Below are 17,837 nucleotides of genomic sequence, written 5' to 3'. Positions count from 1 at the left end.
TCTATTGCCTGAAAGCGGAGTACTTCGGAACATACCTGCAATGTAACCAATTCTGACTTTAAAGTAGAATCTCTAACAATTTAAAAACACTTCAAACAGGATACAAAAATCATTATCACTGAGCTTATGATTACTGAAATGTGATACTGGCGAGGGACCAAAATCTGCAGTTAATCCTACAAAATTTTAGGTTTATCAAGAAATGATAACTTCTTTGTAAACTATCAACACAATATATAAGTAATGGATATTTACCGGGTTTCAATTTGTCTGGCATCTCAACTTTCCTAACCTTTCTGGGAGGGGAAGCTAAATCACGACAAACAAACGAAATGATTACATTAAGACAAACACAACAAATTAAAAATAATCATCTACTTTGTGACTCTGTTAACTACTGAGATATTAGGTATCTCAGATCTCAGATCATCTATATTATTACTAAGTTCACTACTAACTTAAAATTAACTTACTTAATTTAAAAAGATAAAAATTGCATAATTAAGTCAGAATCACTTGCAATCATAATATACAATAATCTAAAATTTACACTATTGTTAATATAAAAGTTGATTTTAATGAAAAATGTTAGTTTTTGAATTTAAACGTATGTATGCATGAAAAAATGTCAGTTTTTTATTTACACCACGGTTACCAAAGACTTAATGTGTGTGTTGTATTTTACATTTCTTAGTAAATTACGATGGTCTCAATTATTTATATACTAAATATCTTATTTATGTACATTTTTAATCACTATTAACATGACAAATGATTACTTAAATAACATGCATTTATAATTATTCAAACATTAAAATTATGTAATAAATAAATTGCAATAATTTATATATGGTATTCATACTATCACTGAAAAATAATTTATATCTAATTTTTACGCAATTGAGTATCAATCATGGTTGTAACATAAAAATAAATTATATATTATAAAGACTTATTATTGATATTCATGATTTTGTTTCAAGGATCCGAAGGAAAAATTATAATTATATCGTTATTTAAATTCTTTTTTAAGTTCTTTTCATTACTACTCTAATATTACTTCATATAATAATTTGATAACATTGTATACTATTCTCCTAAAATTAAATATTTTTCAATTTGATAAAGTTTTATAAATATCAGTTGAACTGGTTAATTCATTCAGATAATTGAACAATATATATTTTTTCTTTAAATAGTATAAAATACATTGAATCAAATGTTACAATATAGTATATATATAACTTTTATTTGAATAATTCAAAATATAAAGATAATTTAAAATATTTGTACAATATTATATTGATCAATGAATATTATTTATCTAGAAGAATTCTTTTAAAAAACTAGTCTTTTTTAAGTGAAAAATAAAAAATAAATCGATTTAATATATCATCGTAGTTTTAAAAAATCTCACGAGATCTCATATCAAATTTCAAATATTTTTAAAATCGGGATAAGTCCCAAAAATAATAATGCGCTATCGGTGAAGTTAGTAATTTTAATATAAATATTCAATTGACTTGATCTTATAAACACCTCAAACACATTAATTTATATTAATATAAGATATTAAAAAAAATTCACATTATTGATAAAATCTTCTCGCCAAACTTGTAATTTTAATTTACTAAACGTAGAATGTGACGATGTTTTTCGGCCGGGTCATATAGTCAAATTTCGAGTATTTTTTAAAGAATGGGCCAAGTTCTAATTTCGAATTTTAATAAAGTGAAATTTTTTGACTCATTATAATTCGAACTCATCTAAATATGTAATACCATTATAGATTATTTATATATAAGCAATTCTATTTTCAATATTTTCTTTAAAAAATATATATGTAAATTTTAATTACTTTTTGTAATAATAAAATATGTTAAAAATATATGAGATACATTTTCAAACTAAAAAGATTAATAAATAGGATAATAATTCATTTATGTACTATGTCTAATTTTGTATCCGAAATTTAATTCTTTAAAATTAATCGTACAAATATTAAAGTAACTATTTTTTTTGCGGTATTCAAGTAATTATTTTTAAAGTTAAATCAAATATTCATTTAGCAACACTTATATATTATGTGTATGATAAAAAACACATGTGAAATTATGGTGCAGTGAATATCTAGGTTGGATCCCGAGACTTCTTATTAGAAAGAAGATCTTTATCTCAAATTATTTGCACTTCCCACCTAGTTTTTTGTTTGATTCTTATTCATCGTTCATATCAAAATATTCGTTTTAGCAGTATGCTTTGCATAAACTATGTTACTAAGAACTTTTTTTAACTTATCCACCTTTCTTGCAGTTTGTTTCATTTGTGGAGATGGAAGATCCACCTTTATTTGTCCCTTTGCACCCTTAGGAAGGTAAAGTTTCACCTTTAGCTAAATAAATCAAAATGGTCTTTGCTGTATTCACTGGAAATGAGTTACTGATGCTAAAAAACTTAAACAAGTCTCAACTTTTAGCTTGATGAGAAAATCTATAGTTTGTTAGTATTCATGGTCATCCGGATCAGCTACGATGATATATGAATTTGTTAATCTTATAATGATTGCCTTATGATCATAATTTTTACATTTCATGTCAGAGCACAGAGAACCAGAATTAAATTATCTAGAATCTGATCTCTCTCCTTCAGAACAAGTTCAAAAGGCAACTGAGTGCATAGATTGTTCAGAAAATTAACGAGAAAACGAAAAGCCAAGTAATGCTCAACGGTGTTGCTAGTGTACGAGGGTAATAAACTGATACTCTCACCACTGTCAATCAAGTTAGCGTCGGATTTGTAGTATATACCACTTGTAGATTCCTTGTAGTCAGAACCTTCCGGTAATCCAATCGATGTTTATAAAACCTGCATAAATCAAAAAACAGGACAAGTAGTTAACTATATGTAGATGTTTGCATGTGTTAAAGTTAAAACAAGAGCATAAACAAAACAATACAAGATTAAAACCTAGGGGATTATCATCCTGTGCATGAGCAAGATCATGTAATGGATGTAGAGAACGTAAAAAAATAAGTATCAACAGCAAACTGTATTTTGCTAACATGTTTTCCTTGATTACAACAGAATGGTAGTAGAAAGGGTTTTAATAGTATATGGTGACCATAGCAGCGTGTACAAGAGAATGGATTTTAGTTTTTCTTTCCAATTTCCTTTGGCATCTTGAGTCTTGTTTTGTGTTATATCGTGCCTTTTGTGAAGCATTATGCAATGGTATTTTCTCAGAGTGCTTCATGTAAGGGATATGAGTAGTGATATTGTTCAGTAATTCTAGCAGAACTATGATTTACTTGACGTTAAAAATCTCTCATGGTTCTCGGATCTGCGCCTTCTTTGTTTAGTTGGACCGATAATAAGTAAATGCAAAATTTGACAGATAGAGCGCATAGCTTGTATTTTTTATTGTATATAAATTTTGAAATATTGATATTAAATGCAAGTATTGTTGATAGTTGTGAGGATCTGCTCTATGATCGATGATGAACTGCATTTTGAATGCTAATATTTCAACCTGTAGGTGCTTTATAAACATAAGATGTTATTAATTATTATAGGTTTTTATATCTCCTCTATTTATTTTGCTATAGTTTCTACTCCTGAAATACGAAATAAGAAATTTATGTTTTTGATATGTAATAAACTTCATGACCTACGGTATCACATCTACACAAAGAGAAATACAAATTAAGTGTAATACAGGCAAGTCATGGTACTGTTCAAGTCATGGTATTGTTCAAGTAACAAAAAGTTCTGAGGTTATCGTAACTTCAAAGAGTCCTTTAGGATGTTTGGAAAAAGTTTTCTTCCTGTAGTTGGAGGCTGATACTTATACTATGAGAATTATGTCTTCTGTGGTTTGAAATTTGAATGTTCTCGTGCTTGCTTCATTTTTTCTGACATATATGATAGTATAGGTTCTCTTTCGGCCGACTGATTGCATGTGCGCTAACATTTACATTTTTATGGCTTATACAAATATGTTGTTGATTGGTAATATAAATGTTTTCATGTAAACACTTTTAACTAATATGTATTATTAATGACATGAGCGAATTGAAACAGCTAGTATATTTGCATCAGAAGAAGCTGAGACAAGAAAAAAGTCTGTCAAAACATTTGTATCTGGCAAGTTGCCTTCCCCCAAGGTACAGAAGGAAGAGTAGCCCCTTAAAAATGTTGCCCCAACACCAGAGCAAATTACTGCTATTCAAGCGACAGAGGAGAGAGGAGCTGATGGTACTCCTAGTTAAACTTTTGCTATCTAGTTTAAGACATTATTATGTGCTTGGTTACAAAAAGAAAGTTATTCGGAAGATTTGTATGCTTAAATAATATTTTCTAGTTAGTTAATGTGGTTTGATGTCTATAACTGGTTGTATGAAAAAAATGCCTTGAAATCGCTTGGTATTTATTTTGGGAAATGCAATATTCAGGAGGTGTATTTTAATTATTTTTCAGGCTAAAACTAAGTTGCAGTAAGTACTAATTGTTGTAAATAATTAACCTTTTGTAACATAAAGGATGTTGCTATAGGTAAATAACTGGCCTCACATTGAACCTCACATGTGGGCCCCACAGATAGGCCGCCCTGTGGGCCTACAATTTTGAAAGAAATTCTAAGATCTTTTGCAACATACTAAGTATGTTACTATAGAATCCAAAATATGTTGCTACTGATAACAAAGATTGATATGTTGCAATAGAGTAGTTTATATGTTGCTATAGATATCTATATTAACTAGATACGAGTCAACTTAGTTCTGATATTGCCTTAGCCCTTTTTGGGCCATTATGAACATTTTTTTGGTTTTATAGCAACATAGTTAGTGGGTTGTTTAAAGCAATTTATGGCGTAGTGTGAGGTTATTTTTCTTGAAGAATATGAGAGTTAGAAAAGTACTTATCCTTATGAAACCTCGATAGGAAGGCATTATAGGATTCTGAATGAATTTCCAGACATGTTTAGCCATGAGAGCCACATTATAGCCAAAAAGATTGCGAAAAGCCAAGCGTTCGTGACACTTAGACATACTCAAACTGTTCCAATTAACCCAATTGATACCTTCATGTCCCAAGAGCCTGATTGCCACCAATATTTGTTCATCATCACCTCCATCTCCTTACACAACTATTCAGGTAATAGGAAAGACGACATGCAATAAGACCGTATGGATGTTGTAACATTTTTTTATCAATAGTGTCTTGTCAGCACAAGAAATCTTTTTGGCTTTCCACCCCTTCAAATGCTTCCACATCCTATCTTTTTCATAAAAAGATATCTTCTTTACTGGAGAAGAATACTCCCGTATAGAGCTGCAAACGAACAGAACCGAGCCGAGTTCTGTCTGAGCCGAGCCGAGCATAATTTTTTTTAAAACGAGCTGAGCCGAGCCGAATACGAGTTTGCTCACGAACAACCGAGCCGAGTCGAACTCGAGCCGAGTCGAACTCGAGCCGAGTCGAGTTGTCCACTAATTGTTCGCATATATTTTTTAATCGACCAAACTTAAGGTATAATTTATAATTTTATAAGTTATATGGAGATCAAATACTAATTTCATCTTACAATTATATACGCACACTCACACTCTACACTTGTTCCTTAATTCCTATAATTTTATTAGTTTATGTCACAAGTCGAGTTTTAAAAACAAAATCATTTTTATTTTAAATTATTGAAACATTCATAACTTTAGAAATCGTACATTAATTTTAAATTATTGATGTTGATTGTCAAAGATTTAGTAATTTTTGATATTTCAGTTAAATTGATTTAGATTAGAAAAGGCATATAAAATAAAATAAAGGAAGCAAGCCCCTTTAAGTGGTTGAAAAATATAATTATTAAAAATTAATTTATATTTTTTAAAAAAATATTATAATGGTATAATTTATTTTAACAACTCACTATTTTAATTTATTCGAAATCGTAATTTTTGTCGATTTTATCATAAACTCCTCTAATAAAATTGTGAGGTGAAATTGAGGGTTAGGTTTAATTAGAAATTATTTGTTAAAATAATCAAGGTTTAGTGATCTTTATGAAATTAATTAAATTATTTATTGTTAAATTAATTAGAAATCATTTGCAGCTCTACTCCCCGTATTATTATGCTCCTCTACACCTCTACCCGAATCCATTCCTGCAATACCCATATTTTCCATTCATTTTCTCAAACTTCCCACATTTTAGTTCAATTTCCTAACCTACCCATCTTTTCTTTCTCTCTCCTCACCCAACCTTCTTCTCTCCCCCATTTTCATTTTCCCCTATTTGTATTATAGTGATATTTATTTTTATAATTAATAATTATTTTATATATTATATTATCTTTATTTTCTAAATTATATTTAATTTATATTATTAACTTTTTAAGTAATTATTCTATATTCAAAAAGTCACTTAATTAATTAAGTTGTCCGATGAATATGTAATAAATTTTAATTAAATTTTAAATTAAATAATCAATAAACAATGATCAATAAAAGAATATATATTTTTTATTTTTTATTATATATTTTAATGTACTACGCTTTTATTTTATTTTTTGATGTCTATTAATTGTTTTTATTTTTATTTTTTGTGTGATGTATTTTATATTCTATGTAATGTCTTTCATTTTTATGTTTGTGTGATGTATTTTTTTAATGTTTATTTAACATAATTTTTAAATATTTAATGTATATATTTATTTTAATATATTATGTTTAATTTCACTTCTATTTTATTTTAATTAAATTTTAAATTATTTAATTTATAAATTTAAAAAATAGTTAAATACTAGTTTATTGAATAAAAAATAAAAGTAAAAAGAAAGTTATGTGAGTTGCAGTATGATTTGGGGCTGGAAAAATGTTAAATGTGAGACAAAATGAAAAAAGTGGGTATTTTAGGAAGTTAAACGTAAACATAGGTATTCTGGGAAAAGGAAGGTAAAACGTGGGCAACGCAAAAATGAATTCTCTCTACCCTGCTTTTTTTTTGTTTTTTGCTTGTCCCTTGGATGCAGGGGATATTTATCATTTTTTGTATGATATATTTTTAATATTTAATTTTATTTAATTAATTTTTAATAAGATTAATTTTATTTCCTAAATAAATTTTATGTTCATCATCAATAATCATTAATGTATTTTCCAAAAAATTATACTTTTTGTACTTATATATTTATTTATTATTGTATTATTATTATATTTGACATTTATAACCTAAATATAACATATGTGTTATAATTTATTTTATTCTTCCATTGTTTGATTTCACATAATAAATTTTAAATAAAATATTTTAATCATATCAAATATTATGTTTACATAATTATTTATATGTATATATGTATATATTTTTTTCAGTTTGATAAAAATTAAAAAGTTATTTGGGATTTGCATCTATCGCATTTCTAATAATATTTTATAGTATTTCACTTCTAGTGATGATTTTGAAAAAATATTTACACTTAATTGTCATAGTACTTTTAAATATATTTTATTAGATTTTTATTTTCAATTTTGAATTGTTTTTTTATATTATTATATTTCTTCCTAATTTTTATATTTTATAGGATTGATGTACTCTAAATTTTTTAAAAGTCCGTAATTTTCCCATTTTATCGAATGAAGCAAAACACATATAATATTTATCTAAATACAATATAAATGTGTTCCTTATATTATAAGATAAAAATTAAAATTATCTATTTAAAAATAGTTTAAATCAAACTTACATATTCCATTTTTTTAAAGAAAATAATACTACCTTAACCCGATTAACAAATAATTTATCGATTATTAATTATATTTATTTTTATTAAGATAATTGTTGCTTATATTATATATAGCACTTTTAATACTATTTTATAACATTTAAGAATATATAATTATATTTTAATTTCTTAATTAATTACTTATCGTGTAATATAATAATATAATAAGTAAATTATATATAATTTTTTTTATTGATTTGTATATCAATTTTAAATTATAATAATTTTTTATTTATATATTTTCCCCTTGTTTTTAAGTTTTATAGGATTCATGTGCACTAAATTTTTTAAAAGACAAATTGTAATTTTTCCTTGTTACAAAACAAAACAAAACACATTTAATATTTATAGCTAAATATAATTTAAATGTGTTCCTTATTTTATAAAATAAAAGTTACAATTATCTATTTACAAATATTTTAAATCAAATTATTTCTAGTATTATATATAATATAATATGTTTAATATTATTTATATCATTTAATAATATATAACTATAGTTCATATAATATGTTTACGTAGTTTATATATATTTTAATACTTTGAAGTTTGATCAAAAATGGCAAAGTTATTTGTTGTTTGCATTTTGCCAATATTTCTTAATTTTTCGATTCTAGTAATGGTTTTGAAAAAAAAAATTCACATTTTTTTGTGATAGTACTTTTAAATTTATTTTATTAATTTGCTTTTCAATTTTGAATTATAATAATTTTTTATGCTAATTATTATATTTATTCCTAATTTTTATGTTTCATAAAATTCATGTACTCTAAAAAGGTTTTAAATTAATTTTTTAAATATTTATTTGTTGTAATATGTGATGTATTAATTAATTAATGTAATTTATTTTCTTATTTATGTATTTGTTTTTTATTTGTTCATTTAGTTGTATAGCTTTTTGATATTTATGTAAGGTTTTTTTCTAAAATAATTTCATATTATAATGATTAAAATGAGTTTTATTTAACAATCTACATAATTATATAACACAAGACGCCCAAAATATATTTCAACATGTAATATGTTGAAAAATTGAGTAAATTTTCTTATTTTGAACTTGTGTACAACCCAAGAGCGTGTGTGAAGTAAATAACTATCTTTAGTTTTTAAACGATCGTACAACCAAACCATCTAAACGTAAAAGTGCCTTAAATTATATATAGGATATAATTGAGTAATATTAATTTCAGATTTTAAAGGATTGAAAATAATCCATGAATTTTAAAAGATTTTCACTGGTTTTAATTGTTGTTAGATTTTGTCGGAAGAAAAATCTTGCTGATTTTGTGAAATTTTCCTGAAATCCTACAAAATCTCGTGTATTTTAAAAAGATTTCAAAAGATTAAAAATGAACTAGCAAGATGATCCACCACTTTTTAAAATAAAAAAAAAATTGAATACCATCAGATTTTGTTGGATTTTTAAAAATCCAAATTTAATATCACCAGATTTGAGTCCACTTTTTAAAATCTAAATTAAATACACTCAAATTTTAATAGACTTTTTTTAATCTATATTGAATACCATAAATTTTAAAAGATTTTTTTAAAATTCAAATTGAATACCTTTTGATTTCAGAAATCCAAAAAAATCCTTTAAAATCTTTATTAAATATATTAAAATCCAAAAAAAATCTTTAAAATCTTGATTGATTACGCCCTCTAAATCTGTCATTTTTCTTTGGCCTCCCTCCTTTTTTTTTTCATTTGCAACTTACCCATCCTCTTACACACCTCCTTTTCAATAGCTTCATCTACTCTCACATTCTCCTCTGAGCTTCCATTATTTGATAATAGCATCGTGTTTGAGAGCGAGCTATCCTCAAATTCATTAACATCTCTACTTTTTCATAAAAAGATAGGTCGATAAATCTCCTCCTCATTGACATACAACCCTTAAGCATAGAGTCCAACTCTTTCCTTTCAAAATTCAAATCCGGTAGACCATGCAGTCTAATCCAAGCCTTTCTCGGTGCTGTGAAGTCTCTAATTCTAGAGTTTTTATGTCAAGCAATCCAAGGTGAGAGATCCTCCCACATGATAAACTCCTTATCTTTTGTGTCCAGAAAAGTAACAATAAAAGCATTTTTACTAATCTTAGAAACAAAAACGCAAGGATAAGAGCATATCCAATCGATTTGGCTATAATGGTCGGATAAATTGTATAGTACGTAAAATTTGTTAAATCCGTAAGATATTTTGCTTTGATAGTATTGGCTTATATTAGTCGGTTATAATTTAAAAATAGTATGTTATTAATATTTTATATTATTATAAATAAAATATATCCCGTAATAACTGATGTGTAATCTTTCTACAGATTTTTTACTGGTATGTAGTATTTCTTACAGGTATGTAGTAGATCGACAAATATAATCATCCATAAAAGGTTGGCTAAGGGGTGGGTATGGTTGGAGCGTGACTTCTTGCAGAAATTGACTATAATTTTTATTTTTTAGATACCAACTCAGTTTTTAGTTAATGGCTGGAGATGCTGAAACCTTGGCTCAGAAATAATTCTAATAGAGAATCCGAACTATAATCTTCAAAAGTTTCCACCGTTATAATGTTATTAACTCTAACTTTTCCTGATTGCTTACTGTTGATCTGAAACTCTTTATCCTCCTTATCTGTCGCCTCTTCCTTCCTCTTTGATTGCACTTGTACTGTTCTTACCCCCTGCTTACTTCACCTTTCTATTCCTTCTTGCTTTTTACCTTCACTTTCCATTTTGTTTCTCCTTTGTTTACACCAGGCAAAGGAAACTGTTTTTCCGTTAAAAGAAATAGCTTTTCTTTTGGTCAGAAGTGCCATTGCTCCTTCTTTACTCATGGTTTTCACAAAACCGAATTTGTTGCCAAAATTGTCTCTTTTACATGGAAAACTAATAGTATCTTTTATCGGACAAATTTGCTTAAGAGCTTTCCAAAACTCTGTCTGGGACACCTGCTCATGCAACCTATTAAAAAATAATTCAACTCTCCCTCCCTCAGCTCTAGCTTGTCTTTTTTCAAACCGCTGTTTCTTATTTTGATTATGAGTAAAATCTGCAAATGAATCTCGAAGTACCTCCACAAACGATCTCCTAAACGCTCCCCTGATTTCTTGCTTCTGTCCTTCTTTGACTCTAGCCTCATATGTTGAGTTATTAGATCCTTGCATGTTGATGCAACCAAGCGTTTTGACATGGATCTGCCTCAATGCTTCCGTTATCTTACTATCTTGGTTGTAGATAACTCCCTGTAACGTTTCACAGTCCACTAACTGAGCGTAGTTGAACATAAACTGAAGCTCCGCTATCTTCTTGTCCACCTTCCCCGTTGAATTTGATTCAAACTTCTTTCCCTGAATAGGAAAACTTTCTCCTAATTTCTCTCTCTTGATTCTCTCTCCTACTTTCTCTCTCTTGTTTCAAATATATAGGAACTAAACAAAGGGATAGAGGATATGCATATGCATTTTAGATGAATTTCTGGAATTGTGAACGAACAATACCAAAATCTAGACAAAAGCATGTTTTCTGATTACTGAGACATTTTAATGTAAAGTTACCAAAATTTACATGTTTAAAACAAAGATTAGTTTAATCAATTTCATAACAAATAATTTAAGAAAGTGTTTTATAGTCATAACTTGGTTAATGTGATTAACTGGTCCTGTAGAAGCATAACAATATGTAATAATATAGAAGGTTAGGTTGCAGAGACAAGTAATCTTACTTTCATCTTCATCACGTGAAAGCAGAGCAGAAAACTCATATACACGGGATATAACTGTAATTTAGTGTTGAATGTAGTAATTACTTGAGAAAATGAAATCCCTGGATACGATAACCTTATAATCATCTTCTGCTTTGTTACGAAGAATAAAAGGTTTCAGTACCCAAGATTTGGAGATGGAAACAATTCAAAAACAGGACACAAGTACACAACCCTGTTTTACACCAGATGACCCAGTAATATATAATAAGTATTATCCAACTAGTTGGATTACTGAATATACATGATCCAATCGAGGCATCCTTCTAAATTTATGTGGATGTAATGGATTCTGTTCCTGAAGGAGGGCAGAGTTCCAGTTTTGTTTGAGAATTTGATGGTGAAGTCGGAAGTGAACACAAGTATGGATTTGGTGGTATCTCCAAGGCTGCTGTCTGCCCTTTCAGCATCTCAATAACCTTTGTTATTGATGGCCTTTGTGATGGATACGTCTGTATGCACCATAATCCGACAATTACCATCTTCCTTACAAGTTCATTTTCTTCTTCAGAAATTTCATTTGCCAAATTTAGCACATCATCACATTGGATTCGCTTGTACAGCCAACGAGGATAATATATCTCACTTGTGTGATCTGCTCGAGCATTAACATTCTTTCTTCCTCCAACCATTTCAAGAATCATCATTCCGTAGCTGTAGACATCAGATTTATGAGACACTTGTCCGAAATTTCTACAAGCAACTTCGGGAGCAATATAGCCAATGGTTCCTCTAGCTTGCAATAAAGATGAGACTGCACTGTCCTCTGTGGTGTATAATTTTGCGAGCCCAAAATCGGATATCTTAGGGCGAAAATCTTTGTCAAGAAGAATATTATGCGGCTTTATATCAAAATGCAGAATACGAGTGTTGCAGCCACGGTGCAAGTATTCTAGTCCTTGTGCAATCTCAATCGCAATGCTGAACAGTTTCTCCCATTTAAGATGTGCTTCCAACAAAGGGGTTGTAAGATGAATGAACTTTTCTAGAGATCCATTAGACATGAACTCGTATAGTAGAGCTCGCCGTTTACCCTCATAACAAAATCCGAGGAGAGTGACAACATTAACATGACTAGTCCTACCAATGCTTGCAACTTCATTTATAAATTCTTCTCCGTTTCCTTTTGTTGCATACAAGACCTTCACTGCCACAACTCGGCCATCTGCTAAGCGGCCTTTATACACATTTCCATAACCACCTTTGCCTAATTCTTCTTCGAACGAATTTGTTATTTTCTTAAGTGTAGAGTACTTGTATCTTTTGGGGATTGAGGACCCATATTGCGTTATGAAGGCCTCAATGCTGGGAAGCATGGGTGCGGGTGCGGGTGCGGGGATACGCGGTGCGGGGATACGGAAATTCGGCAAATTTAAAAATATGGGGATTCGGGTGCAGGGGGATACGGCAAATATTAAAATATTTAAATATATTTTTAGATAATATATATTTTATAAGTACATATTATATAATTAAAATTGTATTTTAAATAAATAAAGTAGTCAAATAAATATAAATTTTTAAATTTTTGATAAAACTAACCAATACTCAGCACATATAACAATTGATAGTAAGAATAAGTAAATAAAGAAACAAGTATTAAAGAATGTAAAATAAGATAAAATAATGAAAGCAGTGAATTACACTAGCAGACCAGGTCGGTTTAACTTTGAAACACTCAAAACAACAAAAGCCCAGCCCATATATACATACACGATACACACAGACTCCCCCAGAGCCAACTGACTCGGAATTGAAGACGGAGATGAAGAGAACAGGCTCGACGGCGGCGACGTTAGAGCTCAATCATCTCTCCTCTCAAACTTCTCTCTCATCTCAAACCTCAGATTAGGCTCCGGTAAGTGAAGGTCAACAAAAAAAAATTACGGTCTCTGCCCTTCCCGCACCCCCTTCCCACACCCCCAACAAATCGAGTCAATTAAATATGGGGACACGCCGGGTGGCGCACCCCGTACGTATGCAGCCGCACCGCCGCGCACCCCCGCACCGGAACGTATCTAGTGCGCAGTACGTGGGGGTAGTGCCGCACCCCTGCTTTCCAGCCTCAATGTCTTTTGAATAAGAAGGTGCATCTTGAGGGAACAAAAATGAAATATATTTATTTTTCTTCCGGTGACAATAGGTTATGAGAACCAATAGAAGAAGTATACTACATCCTACTACACCACTAGCTGCACAGAGGAAGTTAAAAACACATAAAACTACAAGTTCTATTTTGAATAGTAGAATCACCAAGCTATAGTATTTAATTTAGGTGATAAAGATGTTAAAGAATGAACATACTACCTATGCCAATCTTCAGTCCCAATTTCATTTTGTTTCCTGTCGATAGAGTGAGCTAAGTTAGCACACAAATATGAAATATTATCAGTTTGTAATAAATGTAAATTTTCAAGCTTCATGTTTTAAAACAATTTTAATTGAAAATTTTACGATTTGAAATCATAATTATCTACTTTCTCAAGTAAATACTGTTATTACTATTTTGCAGTTCCTACTTTCAACTTCACCCCATTCGTGGAACAATAGACTGAGAGAACCCCTTTATTCATATCCTAAATTAGATTATAACCTAAAAAAAGAGCATTTAAGTCGAGCAAACCTGGTTGTAGATATGGAGGGAGAACAGTTGGATATGGATTACAAACAGCCATACTCTTCTCTCTATGAGAACCATCTGTTCGCTCAACAGGTACGACTTCCTTTTATTACAAACCCTAATCATGGAGCCGCTCATTCTAATGTTACGTCTGCATCTGGTATACCTAATGTCTTGATATTACCACCGTTATTAAATCAGTACCTTAACTCTATAAATCTGATCACGGTTTATTTGCACAAGCCAAGCACTCTAAAGGATGCTAGAGACAAAGCAAGAGCACAAGAATGCGTGGTTGAGGCTATGGAAAAGAAGAGCAGAGCAGTAACCAAACCAGCAACTAACTCAAATACAAGTGCTACTAAGAATTGGCAGAGAAAAAACATTGAAGCATCCAAGCCTTCGTATAGTGGACAGAAGTGAAAAGAAAGTCAGGGTAGCAAGGGGATCAAGAGGCTTCCATATAGTGAATTCAAGGAAAGAATGAGTAAAGGTTTGTGTATCCACTGTGATGAAAAATACGTTCCTGGCCATAACTGCAAGGGCAAACAGCTATTTTCTATTCTCATGGAGGAAGAAGTTGATACGAAAGAACCAGAATGGTGAATTGTCAATTATTTGGGAGGAGCCATTTGAAGAAATATTAGTTCCTGAAATAGACCCTGGGTTGTCCATACATGCCATGACTGGTACTGATGGTATTCATACCCTCAGTTTAACAGGATACAAGGGAAAGAAAGCAATTAAACTTCTAGTGGATAGTGGCTCTAGTCACAACTTTATTGCAACTTCAGCTGTTATGAGCCTGAGAGTAAAACCTCAACCCACTTCTCTATTAGTGTCACAGTAGCAAATGGGGAGAAACTAAAGTGTGATCAGTTGGTCAAGGATTTTTTCTGGGAAATGTCGGGCAAAATGTTTAGAGCTGATGTGATGGTACTACCTGTAGGGAGTTATGATGTGATTTTAGGGGTTGAATGGATGAAATAAATATCACCAGTGGTATTTGATTTCAAAAGCAACACCATTAGTGTTCTGTGGCAGTAACAAAGAGTGGAATTAAAACAACATTAATCAAAGAAAGCTGTAAAGATAGTTTTGGATGCAGAAAAAGGTAATTCAATCACTAAGGGATATACTTGCTTCTTAGTCCAAGTGAGATCAGTGCAACAGTGCAGAGAAAATAATGACATACCTGGAGAAATTGCCGATGTTATCGAGGAGTATAAAGATATATTTGAGGAACCTAAGGGACTACCTCCAAGAAGAACCCATGATCATAGAATTCCTCTAAAGACCAATAGCAGCTCGGTGAATTCAAATCCCTATAAATGCCCATATCTACACAAGTCAGAGATTGAGAAAGTGGTTAAGGAAATACTCACGAGTGGCATTGTAAGGCACAATAGTTCTACGGCGAAACAACGAACTCGAACCCAAATACATTGTTTCATATATAATAGTTAACTTTGTCAAAACTCGAACTCGGCTCGTTTCTCGGCTGTTTTAACTAAATGAACCTAGTGGACCCGAATTACAGCTCTAATCTCACTACTATGTTTTTGTACACCAGAAGTCTCTGGCCGAGCTAAATCAAACATTATTTGGAATCCAGATTTTCAGATTTTTCCGAGTTCAAATCGGATGAGAAGTCGATCTTTGGACTTTCCGAACATCAGTGAAACTGTACTAATAAGATATTTAGCAATGAGACATTACTTTCATGTACTAACAAGATATTAGGCTCGAGAATAATGAGAATGTTTTAAATTATTTCCAACTTACATCTAAATTAAAATTATGGATGGTATCAAAGACCAGGTCAAATTCGTCATACTGATGCTTCCGTCCAATCTATGGCCTATCCGAAGACTGAGGTCAATTTATAGTATCAAAACCAAGAAAAAAAATAAAAAAATTACCTAAAACCCTCTTTGATATATAGTAAAAATCTAAGAACAAAAACATACGTCAGGTTTAATTTACACGGGTGACAGAGACACACATATAGAAACACAAGCTAGTCTGTATGGATATTGATATACTGTTTGTAACGTAAAGATATTAAAGTGAGAAAAGGAAACTTCCTTCTGCTGAACGGAAACGATTACATGGGTTTAAATAAGAGCTGCTCATCTAAAATGGTGACGTTAAACTAGCAACTACTAACAGAAGACTACTAACACGGAGTAAACACACACTCACTCCACTACTGTCCTACAAAAACGCAACCATCTACTTCCTTTGCTGCGTACAAGGATCTAAAAAAAATAAACTAAAACTTTAAAACAAAAAAAACAAGTTAGATTAATTTCCAACACCCTCTTAATCTAAACTTGTCTCACGCAAACCTTCCATCCCGTATGACTTATTCGACTGAGCCCGTATGACTAATAATCTGAGCCCGTATGGGTATTCAATTGAGCCCGTATGGCTAATAATCTGAGTCCGTATGGCTATTCAACTGACCCCGTATGGCTAAACTTATGATTATAATAAAACTGGTTAATCATCCTCGACGACTCCCATATTTACTTCCTGCTTCTTTTCTCTTTCCCGTCGAAATTTGCTACATTCTGATGCATATTGTTCCAAGGTGTTACAGTTGTAGCACCCGATCCTACTTTTGTCACGAAAATAAGCACCTCTAGTTCTTTGATTCTGAGATGCCATGAGAAGTTGTTGTCTGTCTTCCCTCTCAACCTGCCCTTCCTCCTCTCCTCGTGAGCTTTAAGACGACCCACTATCTGGAGAAATTTATCAAGGACTATGTTAGTGTAGGTGCCCTAGAGGCAATACATTATTCTTTTATCTTTATGTCAGTTGATCATTCAATAAATGTATTTATTATGACCTTAATTACTGCGATATTTTGTTAGCATAATAAATGTCCTTAGAATCATGATACAAATTGTATAGTTTAAGTACATGACTTGAACTTGAGATTATATAATATATCATATTCTTAAAGGTCCCTAGTCGAGTATTATTATATAGGACAATAATAATACATAGATAGACTAGTATGTTGTTTGACAAGATAACCACATCTCATTGGTTATAAGTATGGGGATACTGAAGTCAATACATAGGTACATGTGAGAGTACATGGTACTGGACAGACCCACAGTGAGATTCTTCATGTTTAATAAAGTCATAAGAAAGACTCACAGTGATAATGGTGTAACGATCCTTTGACTTGAAATCATTATATTTCTATACGAGGATTAATATACTTTGACTACATTAAAAGTTACTTTTGATCGGGTGATGATAAAAGTGGACATCGGGTATATCATGAGTCGTATGAGAAATATGAATGATAGATAAAGGATTTAACCCTCCTATAATTAGGAGAGATATTATTGGCCTCTTGATTGAGTGAGATTATAAAAGCATGGCCATGCTCAAATAATGATTTGTTTCAATAATCTACTCATGCATCAAGTAAACCCAGATTAAATGTTGAAGAGGATGACTAAATACATGCCTCGAGTTTAATCTATAATATGTATGGTTAAAGGGATTATATTACACGGAAAAACATTAATCACGAAAGGTTTTATCTAATCACGATTTAATTATTGTTTAATTGGGTAACAATGATGTATTACTAGATACCGCTCATTGTTTATAATTTTATTAGAGAATAAAATTATTGCCAATTAAATAATAGCC

The 17,837-nt window shown here is 30.6% G+C and overlaps 1 protein-coding gene across 2 annotated transcripts in view; it reads right to left on the bottom strand.

Moving 5' to 3' along the window:
- Nucleotides 1-11,811: 11,811 nt before the first annotated feature.
- The window catches only part of LOC141712155 (LEAF RUST 10 DISEASE-RESISTANCE LOCUS RECEPTOR-LIKE PROTEIN KINASE-like 2.1), a 55,850-nt gene continuing 49,824 nt past the window's right edge, over nucleotides 11,812-17,837 (bottom strand). For both annotated transcript variants that reach the window (XM_074514979.1, XM_074514980.1), the window contains 3 exons: nucleotides 13,847-13,882; nucleotides 13,604-13,731; nucleotides 11,812-12,837 (listed from right to left, as the gene is read on the bottom strand). In XM_074514979.1, coding sequence (XP_074371080.1) covers nucleotides 11,812-12,837; nucleotides 13,604-13,731; nucleotides 13,847-13,882 — 1,190 coding nt within the window. The remainder of the gene's footprint in view (nucleotides 12,838-13,603; nucleotides 13,732-13,846; nucleotides 13,883-17,837) is intronic.

This window comes from Apium graveolens, chromosome 3 (assembly GCF_009905375.1).
Source record: "Apium graveolens cultivar Ventura chromosome 3, ASM990537v1, whole genome shotgun sequence".
Lineage (NCBI taxonomy): Eukaryota > Viridiplantae > Streptophyta > Magnoliopsida > Apiales > Apiaceae > Apium > Apium graveolens.
This window is presented reverse-complemented; position numbering and strand designations above follow the sequence as displayed.